The 19,062-nt window shown below is 33.5% G+C and overlaps 2 protein-coding genes and 1 pseudogene across 2 annotated transcripts; 1 reads left to right on the plus strand and 2 right to left on the minus strand.

Moving 5' to 3' along the window:
* Window positions 1-10,170: 10,170 nt before the first annotated feature.
* Window positions 10,171-15,440, minus strand: LOC111317761 (sphinganine C4-monooxygenase 1-like; annotated as a pseudogene).
* Window positions 15,441-16,348: 908 nt separating this feature from the next.
* On the plus strand, window positions 16,349-16,774 carry LOC149520213 (uncharacterized). The gene has a single exon (XM_089754863.1). The coding sequence runs from the start codon at window positions 16,349-16,351 to the stop codon at window positions 16,772-16,774; it is 426 nt and encodes a 141-aa protein (XP_089610989.1).
* Window positions 16,775-17,509: 735 nt separating this feature from the next.
* On the minus strand, window positions 17,510-19,040 carry LOC111317620 (sphinganine C4-monooxygenase 2-like). Its single transcript, XM_022920056.2, has 2 exons — window positions 18,753-19,040; window positions 17,510-18,342 (listed from the first exon to the last, which is right to left on the minus strand). Exons 1-2 carry the CDS (start codon window positions 18,978-18,980, stop codon window positions 17,788-17,790), a joined length of 783 nt encoding a protein of 260 aa, XP_022775791.2. The 5' UTR covers window positions 18,981-19,040; the 3' UTR covers window positions 17,510-17,787.
* Between the last annotated feature and the right edge of the window lie 22 nt (window positions 19,041-19,062).

The following is a 19,062-nucleotide window of genomic DNA, read 5'->3' on the forward strand; positions in this document are numbered from 1 at the left end:
TGTTCAGTTGGATAGAACCCACATTCGCTCCTGGAGCGATATGGCTCATGACTTCATCAGCCAATATCGACACATCATCGATTTGGCCCCTGATCGTTTATCTTTGCAAAATCTGGAGAAAAAGTCAAATGAGTCTTTTAAAGAATACGCCCAGAGATGGAGGGATATAGCTTCACAGGTACAACCTCCACTGACAGAGAAAGAGACCACAGTGCTGTTTGTTAGCACTTTAAAGCCTCCCTATTATGAAAAGATGATAGGGAATGCAACAAAGAATTTTGCTGACATGGTAATCTCTGGAGAAATTATTAAAAGTGCCATAAAAAATGGCAAGTTGAGAGGAGGAGAAACCAAGAAGACATCAGAAAAGAAAGAAACTGAAGCTCAAGCTGTGAGCTTTGATAGACAACAATTCAGGGGTTATCAACCCTATCCATCCCAAGGTTACTCTTCATACTATCCTGCTGTGAATAATGCCTCATCCTACCCCTACCAGCTAGCCCCACAACCATCTTATTCATCCACTTACCGCCTTAACATTCAAGCTCCTGTAAGAACCCAAATTCGTCCTACTCATCCAGCAAGTGGCTCACGAGAACAACGGACTACTCGAGAAAAACCTGTATTTGATCCAATCCCTATGACTTATACAGAGTTATATCGAGAACTCTATAATAGTCACTTGATTGCCTCCAGCCATGTGGAACCACTTAAACCACCCTATCCAAAGTGGTATGATCCTACAGCCCATTGTGACTACCATTATGGAATTACTGGCCATTCTACTGAAAATTGCACTGCTTTAAAGTATAAGGTGCAACGGTTGATCAATGATGGAATGGTAAGTTTTGATCAAGGAAAAGCAACAGCACCTAATGTTAGTGTACTGAGCGAAAGTCAAGAACAGAAAGGATCCGGAGATTCACAATGAATTGAGGGGCAAGATGTCAATGGAGATAAGGCGGGTTGAAGGTTTTTTGTCATTTTAAGATTTCTTTTCGAGTGATTGTTGGATTTCTTTGTGCAATATGATTTCACTTGTTATCATCTTAATAAGGGCAAGTTAATGCATTTCATTACATTTTCTCTTTCACTTGACCATTATTCCATGCCCTGTTATCTTTCATAACTTCACATTCCCATTCTTAAATTTCAGAGGATGAATATTTAGACAATGATAACAATGATTCTGGGATTTAATTTTGAGAACTCATCTACGTCAATGTGAGGAGATGATTTGAGCAAAAAATAAGCTGTTACTGAAGGTGAAATAGATATGTCTTGAAGGTGTGCAATCTTTTACACAAGTTCATGAGCTCTGTTCAATAGATGATGTTTAAGAAAGGTATTCACAATTGAGATGAAAAATGGCCATCTTTCTTTTACCATTTGAAAAACCATTTATTGTTACCCCTTTGAGCTTATCATTTTTTTGAAGAACCCCAATCAAGGATCACCCTCTACACTGGAGGGTAAATTTTGAAAGAAAAAAAAGAAAAAAAAACACCACAAAAGGTCTCAAAGATGAAAAGAGAAAGAAAAGCAAAAAGAAAAATAAATGCCACACATGATTTGGGGCAAAGTAATGAGATCCTTTGTGTGAGAAAAGAAAAAGCAGTGAAATGATGTGGGGGGCAAAATGCCAAGTTGTATCAAATGATCCTTTGGTTTTGAACCTCTTTAATACATGTTTTGAGCCTATTATATCCTTTTTTTATGACCCTTCACCTTGGCCTACATTACAACCTTGAAAAGTCCATTTGGATCAAATGTGAATACTCAACTTGAATGATCATAGGTTGAGCAAAGATATGCTCATGATGAAGCAATGGAATCATGCTACATGGAAGATACCAACACTGGATGAAAAATGAAAAAAGAAAAAAAAATGAGAAAATGAAAAAATGAAAAAAGAGATCCAAATTGAAAACCTGAAAGGGTGATTTTGGTATCAAAAAAAAAAAAAAAAAAAGGGATCCAGGTCAAATGGCTCACATGAATGAAAGATCAAAGACATCTGAAGATCCCTCAAAGACTGGGGCAGAGTTCACCAAGCTCAAGATGACTTCAACAGTAAATGGAATGAGTTTTTGAAAAAGAATCCTAGATTAATGTTGAAAATTGTCTGAATATTCATCATTTGGACATACCATTTACCTCAATGACATCCAATTTATTTCCTTTCCCATTTGTTTTCTACCAAAATAGATCTCCATTGATTATCTTTACCATAATTCACTTTCTGTCCTCTTATTGTTACACCCTTAGAATGAATTGAGAAAATGCTTGATTGCATTGTATTTGTCAAAATTTGAAATGATAATGAATGAATGAACATGTGCTTAAAAGAATCTTACATTCATTTGAAAAGAAATCTAAGATGATGAAGAAATGGTAGAAACCTAAAAGAGATGATGGGGCAAATCTTGAAAAGTGATGAATTGATCGATATGACTTGCAAGATATGATTGAATGATGAAGACAATCAGTAGACAAAGTCTGTTTTGGAATGGTTGATGCTGAGACAAGGACCCAGTGATGGTGGATGAAACTTGTTTTGAAATTTGCTAGTGTTGAGAAATTCATTGAATGATGGTCAAGTGATGATCGATTGATGAAGCTTATTCCAAAGTATTGAAAAACAGAACAAGGAAGAATCTGAGCGGAAGAGACAATTAAGAGCTACACTGGTTCGATCTTAGAAGAACAGTGCCATTGAATCTTTGAGGAATCAAAGGGCTTGACACCCAAGAAAAAAAAAAGCTTGAGAAACTTGAGTACCATACATTGAACAGGAATTAATTGGCCAACATTTGCATGGCATGCATTGAAATTCATATGCATTGCACAGCATACACTACTTTCAGGAGAATATAGTGTACAAATTCAAGAAGCAGGGGTGTTCCAACATCCCACATGAAAAAGACAGATATGAAAAGACTTTGCAAGTTTGAGAAGAAACTTGTCAGGTAAGTTCCTAATCCTTGAAATAGGATGTCTCTTGGTATCAGGGTTGATTTATAAGACCTTTGGGCATAATCTCCTGAAATCCCTTCAAACACAACTTTCAACTCCTTCGGACATGATTGTCTAAGAGTATTTACTTTTCCAAGTTCGTTGCCTCTGTTTAGAGGAGCAATTTACTTTTCAAAAGTCGTGGTGCCTCTGTTTAGAGGAGCAATTTACTTTTTCAAAGTTCGTTGCCTCTGTTTAGAGGAGCAATTTATTTTTCAAAGTTTCGTTGCCTCTGTTTAGAGGAGTAATTTATTTTTCAAAGTTCCGTTGCCTCTGTTTAGAGGAGCAATTTACTTTTTCAAAGTCGTGGTGCCTCTGTTGAGAGGAGCAATTTATTTTTCCAAAGTCGTGGTGCCTCTGTTGAGAGGAGCAATTTATTTTTTCAAAGTCGTGGTGCCTCTGTTGGGAGGAGCAATTTACTTTTCAAAGTCGTGGTGCCTCTATTGAGAGGAGCAATTTATTTTCCAAAGTTCCGTTGCCTCTGTTTAGAGGAGCAATTTACTTTCCAAAGTCGTGGTGCCTCTGTTGAGATGAGCAATTTATTTTTCCAAAGTCGTGGTGCCTCTGTTGAGAGGAGCAATTTATTTTTTCAAAGTCGTGGTGCCTCTGTTGGGAGGAGCAATTTACTTTTCAAAGTCGTGGTGCCTCTATTGAGAGGAGCAATTTATTTTTTCAAAGTCATGGTGCCTCTGTTTAGAGGAGCAATTTACTTTTCAAAGTCGTGGTGCCTCTGTTGAGAGGAGCAATTTATTTTTCCAAAGTCGTGGTGCCTCTGTTGAGAGGAGCAATTTACTTTCCAAAGTCCGTTGCCTCTGTTTAGAGGAGCAATTTACTTTCAAAAGTCGTTGAGTCTCTGTTTAGAGGAGCTTCGGCCAAAAAAAAAAAAACAAAAAAAAACAAAAAAACAAAAACAAAAAAAATCAAAAAAATCAAAAAAATAAAAACAAAAAAAAAATCAAAAATAAAAATGTTGAGTTGAGTCTTGATTGGGTGTCTACGTCTTTGCGCAATTTCTGTTTCACAGAAAATGTGCAAAGAGGGGCAGCTGTAGACACCCAATTGGGTCCGGGCCCAGATCAATTGGGCCTGACCCAAATGGGTAAGGCCCATTTCAATCCTGTATATTTTTTTCTTCTTTTGTATTTTATGTATTCTATTATTATTATTATTATTATTATGTATATCTTTATTTATTTATTTATTTTTATTCAGATTAGATTTATATGTATTTTATTTATACAGTTATATATTATTATTATTTTTTTGTGTAATATATTTTTGGGTTTATCTTATTTTATTTGTTATTATTATTTTTTTTTAATCATCTGTTAATTCTATCTTCTTTTTCCCGAATTATCTGATATTATTTTTAATTTTTAATTTTTGATTTTCTTTTCTAATTATCTAGTTTTTTTTTATTTTGATTTTGGAGGGCTGAGATTGAAGGCTGAAGAATCCCATTGGAAGTGGGAATTCAATCAGAAGAGTCCAGTGGGATTCAAAGATTGAATTCCCGTCCAAGGAGGAATTGGGATTGATCAGAAACTCCTGATCAATCCCTATATAAAGCACCTCCTGGAACAGTTCAGAAACACAGAAAACAGTAAGCAAAGCTACTGATTTAAGAGAAAAGGAGGCGTATAGGAAGCTAGGAAAAGTTTAGGAGTGTTCTGGGAGTGAGAAAAAAATTTTTAGAAATTTTTGGCGAAATTTTTTTCTGGAAATTTCCCAGAAATTTCCAGATTCCGGCGAAAATTCCGGCGAAGTTTGAATTTTCCGGCGAAAATTCCGGCCAACATTGAAGTTTCCGGCGACCTGCCCAGTTTCCGACGAAGAATCCCAGAAACCGACGACTTTTCGGCCAACTTCCGGTGAAATTTCCAGATTCCGACGAAAATTTCCAGAATCCGGCACCGGTGTTCTTCGGTTTCTAGAGAGAAGGGAGAGAAAAAGGAAGAAGAGAGAGAGAGGGGGAGGAGCGTTCTGCCGAAAAACGGAGGAAGGTGCCTTTTATACCCTCCCAAAACGACGTCGTTTTGGCCTTAAGTAACCCAGAGGATCCGCGCGTTTTGCCGCAACCCGACCCGACCCGGGCGTCGACCCGCGCGTGCTAGCCCCCTCCGAGTCGAGCCGAGCCGAGCCAAACCGCCAAGCCGCTCCCCTCGAGCCGTTTTCCTGCCTTGAGCCGAGCCGAGCCGAGCCGCGATCCGAGCCGCTCCAGGTTTTTTTTTTTTTTTTTTTCTATATTTTATTTATTTCTTTGTTTATTTTAATTTTTATTTATTAGATTAGGTTTATGTAATATTCTTTTTATTTATTTTTTATTATTTTATTTTCTTTAAATAAAAATAAAAAATTCCAAAAAAAAATATATTTTTAGGGAAAAGTTGAAAGTATCAATTTTCCTCAGAAATAAATTTCAAAAAAAAAATATTTTTGGGGAAAAGTTGAAAGTATCAATTTTCCTCAGAAATAAATTTCGAAAAAAAATATTTTTAGGGAAAAGTTGAAAGTATCAATTTTCCTTAAAAGAAAAATAAATTTCCAAAAAAAATATATTTTTGGGGAAAAGTTGAAAGTATCAATTTTCCTTAAAAATCAAAATTTCAAAAAAAATATTTTTGGGGAAAAGTTGAAAGTATCAATTTTCCTTAGAAATAAATTTTCAAAAAAAGGGTTTTTGAGGAAAAGTTGAAAGTATCAATTTTCCCTACAAAAAAAAATCATTCTTTTCTTCCTTTCTATCTTAATTTTGATTTTGTTTTTTTCTTTAAATAATCCGACGACGGAGCCTCTGTAAGTGAAACAGTAGTTTTCTTGCATACTCCTGAGGTGAGGGAATTTTCTCAATTTTCTGCTAAAAGTATTAGAGTCAATTGAGAATAATTTCCAATAACTAATTACTTGGTAAAATTTTAAAGCTTTTGGATAACACAAATTTAAGCTGGTACCATCTCTTGATGGGCATTGTGAGGGTGCTATAACCTTCCTCACACGTAACCGAACTCCCGAACCCTGTTCTGGTTAGTAGACCTGAACCTATTCTTTTAGGGACCCTTAAGCTTAGGTGTTCCCTGAAAGGACAGATTCCTTAGGTGGCCAATCACACCTAGATAAAAAAGATTGGTGGCGACTCCCAAAAGTCAATGTCTAGCGATAGATCCCCGGATCTAGACGTTATGACAAGAGTATTTCGCTAGTCATTACAGAAATTATCATCTCACGAGAGGGTAGGTACTTTACTCCCACTTAAGAGGGACGAAGCTCGAGTGTAAAGCTCATGTAATGTAGATGCATGTGATAGTGTGTGAAGGAACACATAAGTTTCATGCCTCAAAAATCAAATAAAAGTAAAAAAAAAAAGGAAAGATGTTAGTAGACACTAATCATTAAAACCATTAGATCAAAAAGTAAAATAAATTCAAAAATTATGGCTTAACTCTCTAGCATCCCTGGTGGAGTCACCAAACTGTCAAAACATATAGATCCATAAATCTATAACTAGACTTAACAAATGAATGGAGTCACCACCAATCTTTTTTACTAGGTGTGATTGGCTACTTGAGGAATCTATTCTTTTAAGGAGTTCCTAAGCTTGACTAAAAGTTCTTAAAAGAATAGGTTCGGGTCTACTAACCAGAATAGAGTTCGGGAGTTCAGTTACATGTGAAGAAGGTTATAGCACCCCCATATACCGATCCAAAGGATGGTATCATATTATTTTGAATTCATCCTATAGTCTTTAGTCTAATGGTTTTAAATTTTAAGTTAAATATTGAAAATAATTTTTAAGATTCTCCATCAATCTGGTAGAACTCTTAAAAAATATACTTTTTCACCTCAAGAGTATTCAAGAATCTGATTTGATTTCTTGAAGAGGCTTTGTCGTCGAAAAAAAGTTTATTTATTATTTTTTATTATTATCATTTTTTATTGAAAATAAATCTAATTATTCGACTATTTGGGCCAAATTAGAATTATTTTCTCTTTTGAATATCTAAAATTTTCACCATTTGGGCCTATTTAGAAATTCTCTTTTTTCTTTTTTTCTTGGAAAAAAATAATATGACAATTACTTTTATTGAAATTTCATCCAAATTATTCCACAATTTAGATCAAATTTAGAGAATTTTTCACCTAGAGATTTATTAAAAATTTATCATTTGAAATTTCTAAGAATCTCATCCCTAGATAATTATCATATATTTTCAACCAAAATTTTTTGTTTAAAAAAAATACAATTACTTTTATTGAAACTTTCATCTAAATTATTCCACAATTTGGGATAAATTTAGAAAAAATTTCTTACCTAAAAATTTCTTAAGAATTTACCATTTAAAATTTCTAAAAATCTCATCATTGGGTAATTTGTATTTAATTCCCACAATTTTTATATTTTTTAATTTTTAATTTTTTTTATTTGAAAATAAATATTAATTATTGTTATTAAAATTTTATCTAAATTATTGCACAATTTGGGCCAAATTTAGACAACATTTCTCACCAAAAAATTTTATACAAATTTAACATTTGAAATTTCTATAAATTCCATCATTGGATAAATAATATTTATTCCTAAAATTTTATTTTTATTATTTTTATTTATTTATTTTTCTAAATTTAATCATGCAAAAAAAAAACTAAAAACAAATATAAAAATAAATAAATAAATAAAATACTAAAAAAATACCAAAAACGACTCAATTGGAGTGGCTCGGGACGGCTCGACTGTAAACTCATAAAGAGGCTGGAATAGCGCGGCTTGGCTTGACGCAGGTGAAAGGTTTCGTTGGCACGCAGGTCAAAAATGGTTTCACACTCGGGTCGGGTCGTCTAATGGCAAAACACACGGATCTTATGGGATTATAAAGGCCAAAATGATGTCATTTCGTACGGGGTATAAAAGGTTGAGCTCAGTTCTTTTTCCTCAAATCCCTTCTCCCCGTTCTCTCTTTTTCCTTTCTTTTCTCTCTCTCTCTCTGGCATCCCAAGAACACCAATTGAATTTCACCGGATTCTGGAAAACTTGGCTGAAATATGGGTTTTTCGTCGAAAGTTCATTGAAAAGTTCAACGTTTTCTAGAGATGTTATGCCAAAAACTAGGGATATCGCCAAAAAATTCAACCGGTGCCGAAAAAGTAGCCAAAAAATTCAATCAGTATCGAAAAATTCACCGAAATCTGAAAATTTTTCAAAAAAAAAAAGCCAAAAATTCAAAAAAAATTTCTAACAATCCTAGAACTCCCCTAGCCCTTCAAAACATTTTTTACCCACTTCTGCTTTCTGTTTACCCTTTTTTTTGTATTTCTCCCTCTGTTTTTCTGTGTATTTTGGTTTTGTTTAAACCTATATTTATAGGTATTGATCAGAAAAATTTTTAATCAATGCCAACTCCTCTTTGACTGGGATTCAAGATTATGAATTTCAGTCTAATCCTACCACCCCATCTTCTAGAAAGAAATGGAAAAAATAAAAAATCATATATAAAATTAAAACTCAATTTCGAACCAAGAAACAAAAAAAAAACGAAAATTAAAAAAAATCTAAAATAAATAAAATTAAAACTAAAATTAGGCCATCATACCTCATTTGGACCAAGCTCAATTGATCCGGACCTGGACCAAATTAAATGTTTACAACGTGAGCTAATATTTATATGGATTGTGTCGACTTGACAAGGCCCATTTGACACTTTTAATTTGTTATAAATGCTTATAAGTAAGATAAAAAAATGATCATAATAATGTTAAAATAGTTATAAATCTTTAATAAAAATTAATTATTATTTATGTTTTATCTTCAATTCTAATGATAAGAGTTGTGGTTTAATTTGAAGATACCAACAACTTCGTTAATTAAAATTTTAAAATATATATGTTAATTGAAAGTTTTAATTTAGATATATTTTGTTTTATAATAATTATTTGTTCGAAATATTTAAAATTAAATACCAACATTTCATATTAATAAAAGATTGTTAATAATTTAGAATATCAGTGGATCTCTCTATTCCATGTTAGAAAAAAAAATTTCTTTGAAATTATTTTGGTGAAACAAGTACTTGATATTGGTGACAAACTATTCTAGCTAACTTTCATAAATTAAAATAAATATGAAAAATTATGTTTATTTACCAAATGAATAGTTGACTTTATTCTCTAACACTAGTAATACGTCTAATTATATGTTTTTTTTTTTTTTTGAAAAGTAGAAATTTTCATTGATGAAAAACTGAGATACAAAACAATGATAATGATAACAAACAATAAATTGCATGTCCTGTCAAGAGAGAGTACAATTGAGGAGACAAAACCAAACACCTAATTATACCATTCTATAAGGTTTTGGGATCTATTCACTCCTAATTTGGCCAGGCTATAACGTAATTTGCCTCCCTTGACATGTGATGGATTTGCCAACTTCTTAGTTGTTTCTTCAAGATTTCCAAATGTAATACATGTTTCCTCAACCTCCAAATGTAATTATATGTTAATGATAAATTATACTTTTTCATCGTGTATATATATAATTTTTTATAAATTCATTTTCATTACTTTTATTAAAAAATTTTGAAACGTTATTATATTTTAATGACATAATAGTCTTAATTTAACGGTATAACAGCCTTTAAGTGATTTTTTATATTTTTTTACCTCAAACAAATTTCTTCCTTCGTCTCTTTATTCTCAAATTTTCTAAGACATTTTTTTTTTCACGTCAACGTCACCTGTGAATTAATTAATACAATGTCCCTCAAATTTGAAGCTCAGTATAAGAAAAAGTTTTAACCAAAACAAACATCATTTTTATTTCTAAGTCAAGAAATTTTATGAAATAACCAAAACGTTATAAAGTAATAAACTAGCAACAGCAAAAAAATGATAGGTTACAATACCAAACAATCCGAAAAATCGCCAAAAAAGACATAAAAAGCATGAGGCAGTGGAGCAACATACAATACCCCTAAATATTAAACAAAAAGATTAAAAAAAAAGAACTCCGATCACACCAATCCAGAATACCTTTGAAACAACATACAACCATAAAATACAGATCATGGACTCTTCCAATTGCTTTATCCCGAATGAAGTATATAAGTATTCATATATAAAAACCAATTGATCCATCCATGCTCATCATAATTTACGAGTTACTCAATCATCCTTGTATTCTTGATCCGCGCAAGTCGTACTTCAAAACCTCCTTCGGCTTTCTTCTCAATTGAATAAGGCATATAAGTTCCTAGAATTTTATCCCATATGACGAAGTACACTGCAAAGTTGTATTTGGCACCGTAAAGTTGATGGTGGACATCATGGTATGCACAATTGTTCCTAAAGAATATCTGAAAGAGGTTTCCAGGAAGCCTCAACCCGCAGTGATCATCTACTATTTTGAAAGTGACAAAAGAGAAGAAAAAGATGGAAGTCCGAGGAGACATGCCGGAGAGGATAAAGGCTAGTGCTCCACCCACGGTGTCGACCAAAAACGCCTCTAGTGGATGCGTGTGTTGAGCTTAAAATGCATAGGAAACAACAAGCCGATGATGCCAAGAATGAAGGTGTCGATACAAAAACTTGTTTTGGTACATGTATCTATATGTGAAATATATCCAAGTATCCAAAACCAGCATCGCTATTACAAATTGTGTAGCTATAACAATAAGGGAAGATGGTTCCCTCGGTGATGTCTCAGCTGTTAGGAATAGTGATTCAAATTTTATAACAGATTTGTTTGAGATTGGTTAGATATTACATGATGAACAAAAATACTTGCAAAAGAAGAATTCTAAAAAAAAAGAGATTCTTATAATAAGCAAGTTTAACTTGTAGAAGAAAAATTTTAAGAGGAAAAAGATTTTTAATAGGCAAATTTGTATACTTATAAATATATTAAATGTTTATAAGGTTAGGTATGAGAAAAAAATAAGAGAATTATAAGGTTTTATAGGATATGCACCCCATAGGACTACAAGAGATTAACATCCTTGTGGGTGTGTATATTTGAGTGGACTCGAGGAGATTGAGATGGTCAATATAGATATGACATATATGAGTAGACTAAAGAAGACTAAGAGGGTCCACATAAGTATGGTGCATGTGAGTGGATTAGACAATACTGAGAGGGCTCATATAAGTATGGTCCATAGGTGTATATAGTTATGTATTTGTTTGGATTGAGAATACTCCATAAGACTAGAAGAGATTGAGAGAGCCTATGGGTATTAATTATTTAGTGAGATTGATTTGATATATGTTTATAATTTTTTACAACTAATGGATATTATTTCTTATCCATGGATTAGGTTGGTTAGATCAAACTACGTTAAATTGTTATCTCTTATATGATTGATTAATTGTTTGATTTCGTTTATGCTAGTGCGTGATTAGATTGGGGCATTTTGCCTAACAAGTAGTATCAAAACTATCGTGATCCTAATAAATGGTATCAAAGTTATGGTGATCCCTAATAATTGGTATCAGAGTTGAAGATTTGAGCCATGGGAAAAGGCAAATCTAGAAAAGCTCGACTCATTGAAGAAGTTTGAGTTCGTGTTTAAAAATTAGTTTGCATGAAGTGTGAAGACATACAAGAGAAGATAATTGTGAGACTTTCATTATAGGTGAAGCCAAGCATGTCTAGAAAACAGATGATTTAATAGAATTTGAGTCAATGTGAAAATTATTGGGAATAGTGACTCAAATCCCACAATAAATTTGTGTGAAATTGGTTAGATATTACTTGATGAATAAGAAAACTTGCAAAAGAAGAATTTTAAGAGGAAAAAAATTCTTAATAGATAAATTTGTATACTTATAAATAGGTAAAGTCTCTATAATGTTAGATATGAAAAAAAGATGTAAAAAAGTTATAAGATTTTATGAGATAGATACCCCATATGACTACAGAATATTAACATTTTTATTGGTGTATATGTTTGAGTGGACTAGAGGAAACTAAAATGGTCCACATAGATATGATACATGTGAGTAGATTAGATGAGACTGAGAGGGTCCATATAGATATGGTGCATAGGTGTATATGAGTATGTATTTGTTTGGGTTGAGAATACTCAATAGGACTAGAAAAATTGATAAGGCCTATAAGTATTGATTGTTTAGTGAGATTGATTTGATGTATATTTGTAATTTTCTACAACTAGTGGATCTTATTTTTTATTTATGGATGTAGATCGGTTGGACTAAACCACGTTAAATTATTGTCTCTTATGTGATTGATTAATTGTTTGATTTTGTTTCTGCTAGTATGATTGGATTGAGACCTTTTGGTTTAACAAGTGGTATCAAAGCTATCGTAATCCTAACAAGTGGTATCAAAGTTATCGTAATCCTAAGGAGTGATATCAAAATTATGATGATCCCTAACACCAACCTCATTTCGTCCTGTCAACTGCACCAAGTAATAAAAACCATAATTCTTATATAAAATAAAGCAGATTTTTACGTAGAGGTGGATCCATAAATTTTTTTTAGAAGTGTCCACTTCTAATGTATAAAAATATTGTAAAAGAAATTGAAATAATATCTTGGAAAGAAAATGATATAATTGCATCATCCCTAATATTATCAAATACATTCTTTTCAATATATATTAAAAAATAAAAAAATTTTGAGAATGTTCAAAAAATAACCTCCAGATTATTTTATTTTCTAATTTTGAAAAATTTCCATGGATATCCCCTTATAATTTGCATTCGCTTTTGGTTTTTACCTAAATTCATGGTAGAAATACAACGCAAAACCAATCTTTTTATAAAAAAAAATTCGACAAGAAAAACACGCAGCTGGATTTCCAATAATTACTATTCGAAGAGAATATGACATGGCTTGTATACTTATAGTCATCTTTTGTCCGTCAAAACATGAGGATTTAATAAGTATTAAGCAAACCAATGAACTAATAACAATGGATTAAGTGTCAATTTGAGATACAAAAGATCAACCCATCTACCTGCAAATTTAAAAGTACATATCATTCGATTTAAACAATAATAGAGATGAGAGAAAAAAATGGTTGATTGAAATTACACATAATTAATTAAAATATCTACCCTACCTTTTAATAATTAATCTCTTTATACCCATCAAGCCCACCAACTAGTTAAGTACCTAACAAATATTTTCTATCCAATTTATAATTTTGTTTTTATGGTCGGCTGATTTATATATAATTAGTTATTCAACCTACTTGTCTGTTAAAAAATTGTTCACAAAAAAATGAAGGGAACAAGAACCTACAACAGTAGAAGTGTACCAACTATATATCAACAACTATACATCAAATGAAAGCTACATAGACGATAAAGAATGTCCTAAATTCCAATAATGAAGAAAACCTTAATTATTACTCATATAAAGAAGGTTCTTTCCTTATTATATGGTTCAAATGATCGACGTGAATTTTCAGCTGAGATTTAATTTTTAACGCTTATAAATTCTCCCTAACCTGATTTTCTCTAAGGTTACCAAGTATCAACAATTTAACTATTATATCAAAAAAAATCCTTCACTATTCATACCATAAACAAAAGGAAGGCCCCAATAGCTTGAAGAGTTTGATTAAGAAGAACGCCTCTGATAACTGCTGTTTTGGAGACCAGATTCTTGTCATCCTCATCTTCTTTCTAATGCAATTTATAATTGTCAAATGACGTGGTCGACTCCAGTGCCATGTATATCCCTGAATAAATCCAGTAAACAAGAATAGGCATGAAAATACCCATCAATTCATCTTATATCTCCAAAGCTACGTCGTCCTTCACAAACTTTTTCAGAAACCAAACCGAGAGGATAAGCACATGAAATAATGTTATTGATGAAGCTGCCTTAATTTTCCCTTCAATTTAAGAAGAGGAAGGACGTTGACCTCGAGAGATCATGACGGCCATGAATAATATGGTAATTTTTTTAAAAATTTCTCTCCGATCACATAACGATAAATTAATAACAGCATGATTCTCATCAAAAGAAAAAAAATGATGGTATGATATGGCTTATCATTTTCAGATCTAATGTGCCAATACAAAAAGCTTGTTTGTGTTTTTGGACATATGAAAAGAAAACTGACCTACCAACGAACAGTAAATCTAATTCAAATAAAAATTGAAAGCTGAAACCTAAATTGATGAAATTTTTAAACAGATTTAGGCAAATTTTGAAATAATTCGCATAGTTGTATTAATACTTTTTTGAAATAAAAAACAAATTATAAAAAATAATTTTAAAATATAAAAAAGTAAGAGTTTTAGATGTTCAAAAAAATATATAATTTTGAGACATCTAAAAAAAATAGATAAAGAAAATGAGATAGAGGGAGTAATTGTTAATATATAATTTAATCAATTTAATTATTAAAATCTATAAAGGAACTCCTTGGATGCATACATAAATATTGGGCTCAATAAAAATTTTATGCATACTTTTCATTCGGAAAATCGGAGTAATATTATTTCTAAGACTCTTGCTAATAGGCTTAAACATATGCTTCCTTCATGTATTAGTGAAAATGAAAGTACATTTGCACCAGAGAGACTAATAACTAATAATGTTCTCATAGCCTACGAGATTCTCCACACTTTGAAACGCAAGAAAAATGGAAATGAGGGATAGGGAGCTGTAAAACTAGATATGAGTAAGGCGTATGACCGAGTTGAATGGAATTTTTTATAGGCCATGATTGAAAGATTAGGTTTAAGTGAGAAGTAGGCGTCCATAATCATGCATTGTATATCATTTGTTACTTACAAGTTGATTCTTAATGGTATAATTATTGACCCAATTTTCCAAAAAAGGGCCTTAGACAAGGTGACCCTCTTTCACTTTATTTATTTATCCTATGCATAGAAGGACTATCCGCACTTCCACTGAAGGATCACCAGGAAGGAAGGTTAGAAGGTGTTAAAGCTAATGTGAATGGCCCAAAGATCATTCACTTCTTTTTCGCAGACGATAGTTTGCTATTCATAAAGGCAAATCAGAGGGAATGCGAAAGAGTGAAACACTTGCTAAAGATCCATGAGGAAGGTTCGGGATAGAAAATCAACTACGACAAATCCGGTTTGTTTTTCAGCCGAAACACTAGAGTTGACAGAGTGGAGATGGTCAAATAGCTATTTGGAATCAGAGTGACAAGCAGTCCAGAGAAATATTTAGGCCAGCCAATGATAACAGGGAGAAACAAGTAGAGGTATACATGAACTGGCTGCGGTGGAAAGACATGTGCACAAACAAGCTGGAGGGTGGAATGGGTTTCCAAGATTTTGAATTGTTCAACAAAGCACTGATTGCAAAACAGGGCTAGAGACTCATGCACAATACAGCATCACTGGTATACAAAGTCTTCAAAGCAAAATATTTTCCTAGTACGTCATTCATGGAAGTTGAACGGGGAAAACTACCATCATATTCATGGAGGAGTATATGCTCGGGAAGAGAGGTACTCCAAAATGGAATCAGATGGAGTATATACAAAGTCTTCAAAGCAAAATATTTTCCTAGTACGTCATTCATGGACTGATAGGTCGGTTCCAAATATTAAGGGCTTCAAACCAATACCACGTGAGGGATTTGTTGAAACCAATGATGTGGTTCAGGACTTAAAAGACTGGAATGCTCACAGATGGGATGAAGAGAAAGTGGATGCGCTTTTCTCTACCCAAACAGCAAGGGCAATCAAAGCAATCCCGATCAGCAGGAATGATTACCCAGATGTGAAGGTATGGCATTTCACAAAGGATGGCTACTGCAGTGCCAAAAGCGGGTATCAACTGTTATGTAATAAGGAGCGGGCCAACGAGGATGTTCAAGAGGCAATCGAGGACGAGGAAAGAATGAGCAACAAGGAAATTTGGTGTAAAATATGGAAGGCTCGAACACCAAGTAAAGTGAAAATTTTCGGTTGGAGGCTCATTCATGAACTGTTGCTAGTCTATGGGAATCTGAGGAAAAGGAAGATTATGGATAATGCATACTGCCCAAGGTGCAACCAACATGAGGAATCTATATTGCATGCGACAAAAGACAGTCCATTAGTAGCAGAGGTGTGGAAGACTGCAAACATGGAAAATGCAGGGCTGAATGGTACATATCTGAATACAGCAGCTTCGATCAGCTCAATCATGGGAAGCCTGGAGAGCAACGAATTTGAGCTGTGGCTTACTTTATGCTGGGCGATATGGAAGAGCAGAAATGATAAAGTCAAGAACCATGTAGACAGATCGCAGCAGAACATAGCTTTGTTTGCTAAAAACTACTTGGATGAGAATCAAAGGGCCCAAGAGACGCAGACTAGAAAGATGCGCATGAGAAGGTGATGTGGAAAGCACCCGCTGGCAACCGCCTTACAGTTGGCGGCGCGGTGAAGACCACGAGTAGGGAAGGTGGAATTGGGGTTGTCATCAGGGACAATTCTGGGAGTGTCTTGGGTCCAATGTCAATGCCAGTGATGCATGTTGACGATCCCATGCACATCGAAGAGCTGGCAGCTGCTAAAGCTACAGATTTTGCTACTGACATGGGCATCAACAAGATGGAGCTAGAGGGAGATGCACTGAGTATAATCAAGCAGATTCAGCATGATGGCGAAGACTTATCCACCATAGATAATCTAATTGCAGAGGCAAAGCTGAAGTTGAGGAATATGGGGGATTTAATGTGTCTTCACGTCAGGAGGGAAGCAAACGAAGTTGCCCATATACTGGCAAAACTAGCAGTTGGGAGTGATGAAACTAGATATTGAGTGGAGGAATGTCCAAAATATATTGCGTTTGCTGTTGAAAGCGACTGTAATCACTTTAAAGATTAAAGAATAGCCACTCAATTTCAAAAAAAAAAAAAAAAAGATGGAGTCATGTCCCCGTCCTTCAATAAATGCCCCAATGTTTTCCCGCTTTGTATCTAAAAAATAAATATTGAAAGTTGTTATTCAAATATGAAAACAATAAAAAAAAAAAATAATGTTTTCCCTGGATTTGTTCCATCATTCAATAAATGCCCCAACCATGTTTTCCTGCTTTATATATAAAAAAAATAAAAATTGAAATTTTTTATTGAAATTTGAAAACAATAAAAAAAACAACCATGTTTTCCTTGTATTTGTTAACATAAAGTCCTTGAAAATTGGAGTCTACTAAAATTTAAGCAAGATAACATGCCGAAGCCAGGACAAAATGCCCCCTGGTGCCATGACAGTTGTCGTCACAGGCCAATAAAAGCCCACTCCAATTGTCGAACCACAACTTCCAATTGGGACCAAAACAATCAAGGGAAACTTTTCTACAGAATATATAAATATATATAGGTTAATTATTAACAAATATAATAATAAGAGAATAAAATAATATATATTTTTATATATTTGAGATTATTAAATATTAAACCCAATCATTATTGAAATTAAAAGTTTAATCTTCTAACAATAGATATTAGTGTTTGAAAACTTGTAATATTAACTTCATAGCCAAACACAAAGATATAAATTTGTTGAACCTTTATTAGGCAGTGAATTGCATATTGGTTCGGTCAAACATATTTAGTCAAATACACAGTGATTTTGACACAAAATATTAAAATTTATTCTTACTAGTTTTATGACAAATCAGACCCCAATATTAAACTTTTCTTACTTATTCCCGAATGAAGCATGTAACTATGAATATAGTACATGCTACTTTTTGTAACGATTAAAAACAAAAGGATATGCAAACAGTGATTTGGCACTAAATACTAGTTGGAGTAGTAATTAATTACTACTCAATCCTTGCACTCTTTAACAGGCCGCAAATGGAAGCCTCCTTCTTCTCTTTTCTCAAGTGAATAAGGCATATACGTTCCCAAAATTTTGTCCCAAATGGAGAAGAACGGTTGCGAGAAGTTGTATTTGCCACCGTAAAGTTGATGGTGGAGATCATGATACGCAGTGTTGTTTGTAAAGAAGATGTGAAAGGGGTTGCCGGGGAGCAATAATCCGCAATGGTCATCCACTGATTTCATGTTGGCGAAAGAGGAGAAAAAGGCAGAAGTTCGAGGAGACATGCCAGAGAGATAAATAGCTAACGAACCGCCTAGGATGTCGAAGAGAAACCCCTCTATTGGATGACTGTAGATAGCACCAAAGGGGTAGGAAACAACCAGACGATGGTGCTTGGAATGGAGGTGCTTGTATAAAAACTTGTTCTGGTGTAGGTATCTGTGAAGAAAATATTGGTAAGTATCGAAAACGAACATAGCTACAGCAAATTGTCTAGCTATAACAATAAGGGAAGTTGACTGCCCTGAAGAAGCTCCGGTATCATTTCCTTTTGTCATCTGCACGAACAATACAGATTACATCATAATCAATCCACGTAAATTGGGTAAAAGCAACTGCAAACAAAACCAAGCTTGAAGCTTATGTGTAATGGCATAATGCAATCAGTTCTAAAACATTACGAAAATGAATAGTTCAAATTTTATCCAGGAATACCAATTGCTTATGCAAATAATCGTAAACATCATCACCATATAACCATTTTAATAACCCAATGTTAAACAAAATGTCATTACGATAAAATATTCATAAACCCAAAACATATTTGTCGTACGTGATTTGATCATTTCTTTATTTTTATTTTTAATGCATTAATTAGTTGTTTTTAACGTAATTCTATATACAACAACTGTTGAGTAATATTACGTCTGGCCTTGATCGAGTAAAGAAAAAACTTGGCTACTCATACCATATACAATAGGTTCGTCACGATGAACTGACGGAACTGTTGCCAAAGGACGCCTTTGATGACAGTCTCTTTGGACGCAAAATTCTTCTCATCCTCGTCTTCCTTCGGATGCAACCTATAATTGTTACAAGTGTACCCTAAAATCGTGTAAAATCCTCCATAAACCCAATACACAACGACTGGCATTAAACTGCCCACAAGCATGTCATTTGTTATCTCGAAAGCCATAGCACACTCCACAAAATTTTGGAACTCCAAACCCAAGCAATGGAAAATTTGAATCTGCCCCTCTTCAATAAATAACTTATAA

Source organism: Durio zibethinus, chromosome 2 (genome assembly GCF_047325235.1).
Source record: "Durio zibethinus cultivar Kanyao isolate XHJ-2024 chromosome 2, ASM4732523v1, whole genome shotgun sequence".
Lineage (NCBI taxonomy): Eukaryota > Viridiplantae > Streptophyta > Magnoliopsida > Malvales > Malvaceae > Durio > Durio zibethinus.

Excerpts from the sequence above, each read along its gene's own strand:
- LOC149520213 (XM_089754863.1), top strand. The coding sequence starts at position 16,349 with ATGTGGAAAGCACCCGCTGGCAACCGCCTTACAGTTGGCGGCGCGGTG.
- LOC111317620 (XM_022920056.2), bottom strand. The coding sequence starts at position 18,980 with ATGGCTTTCGAGATAACAAATGACATGCTTGTGGGCAGTTTAATGCCA. Across the intron at positions 18,343-18,752 it reads TGACGAACCTATTGTATATG|ATGACAAAAGGAAATGATAC; the intron begins GTATGAGTAGCC and ends TTGTTCGTGCAG.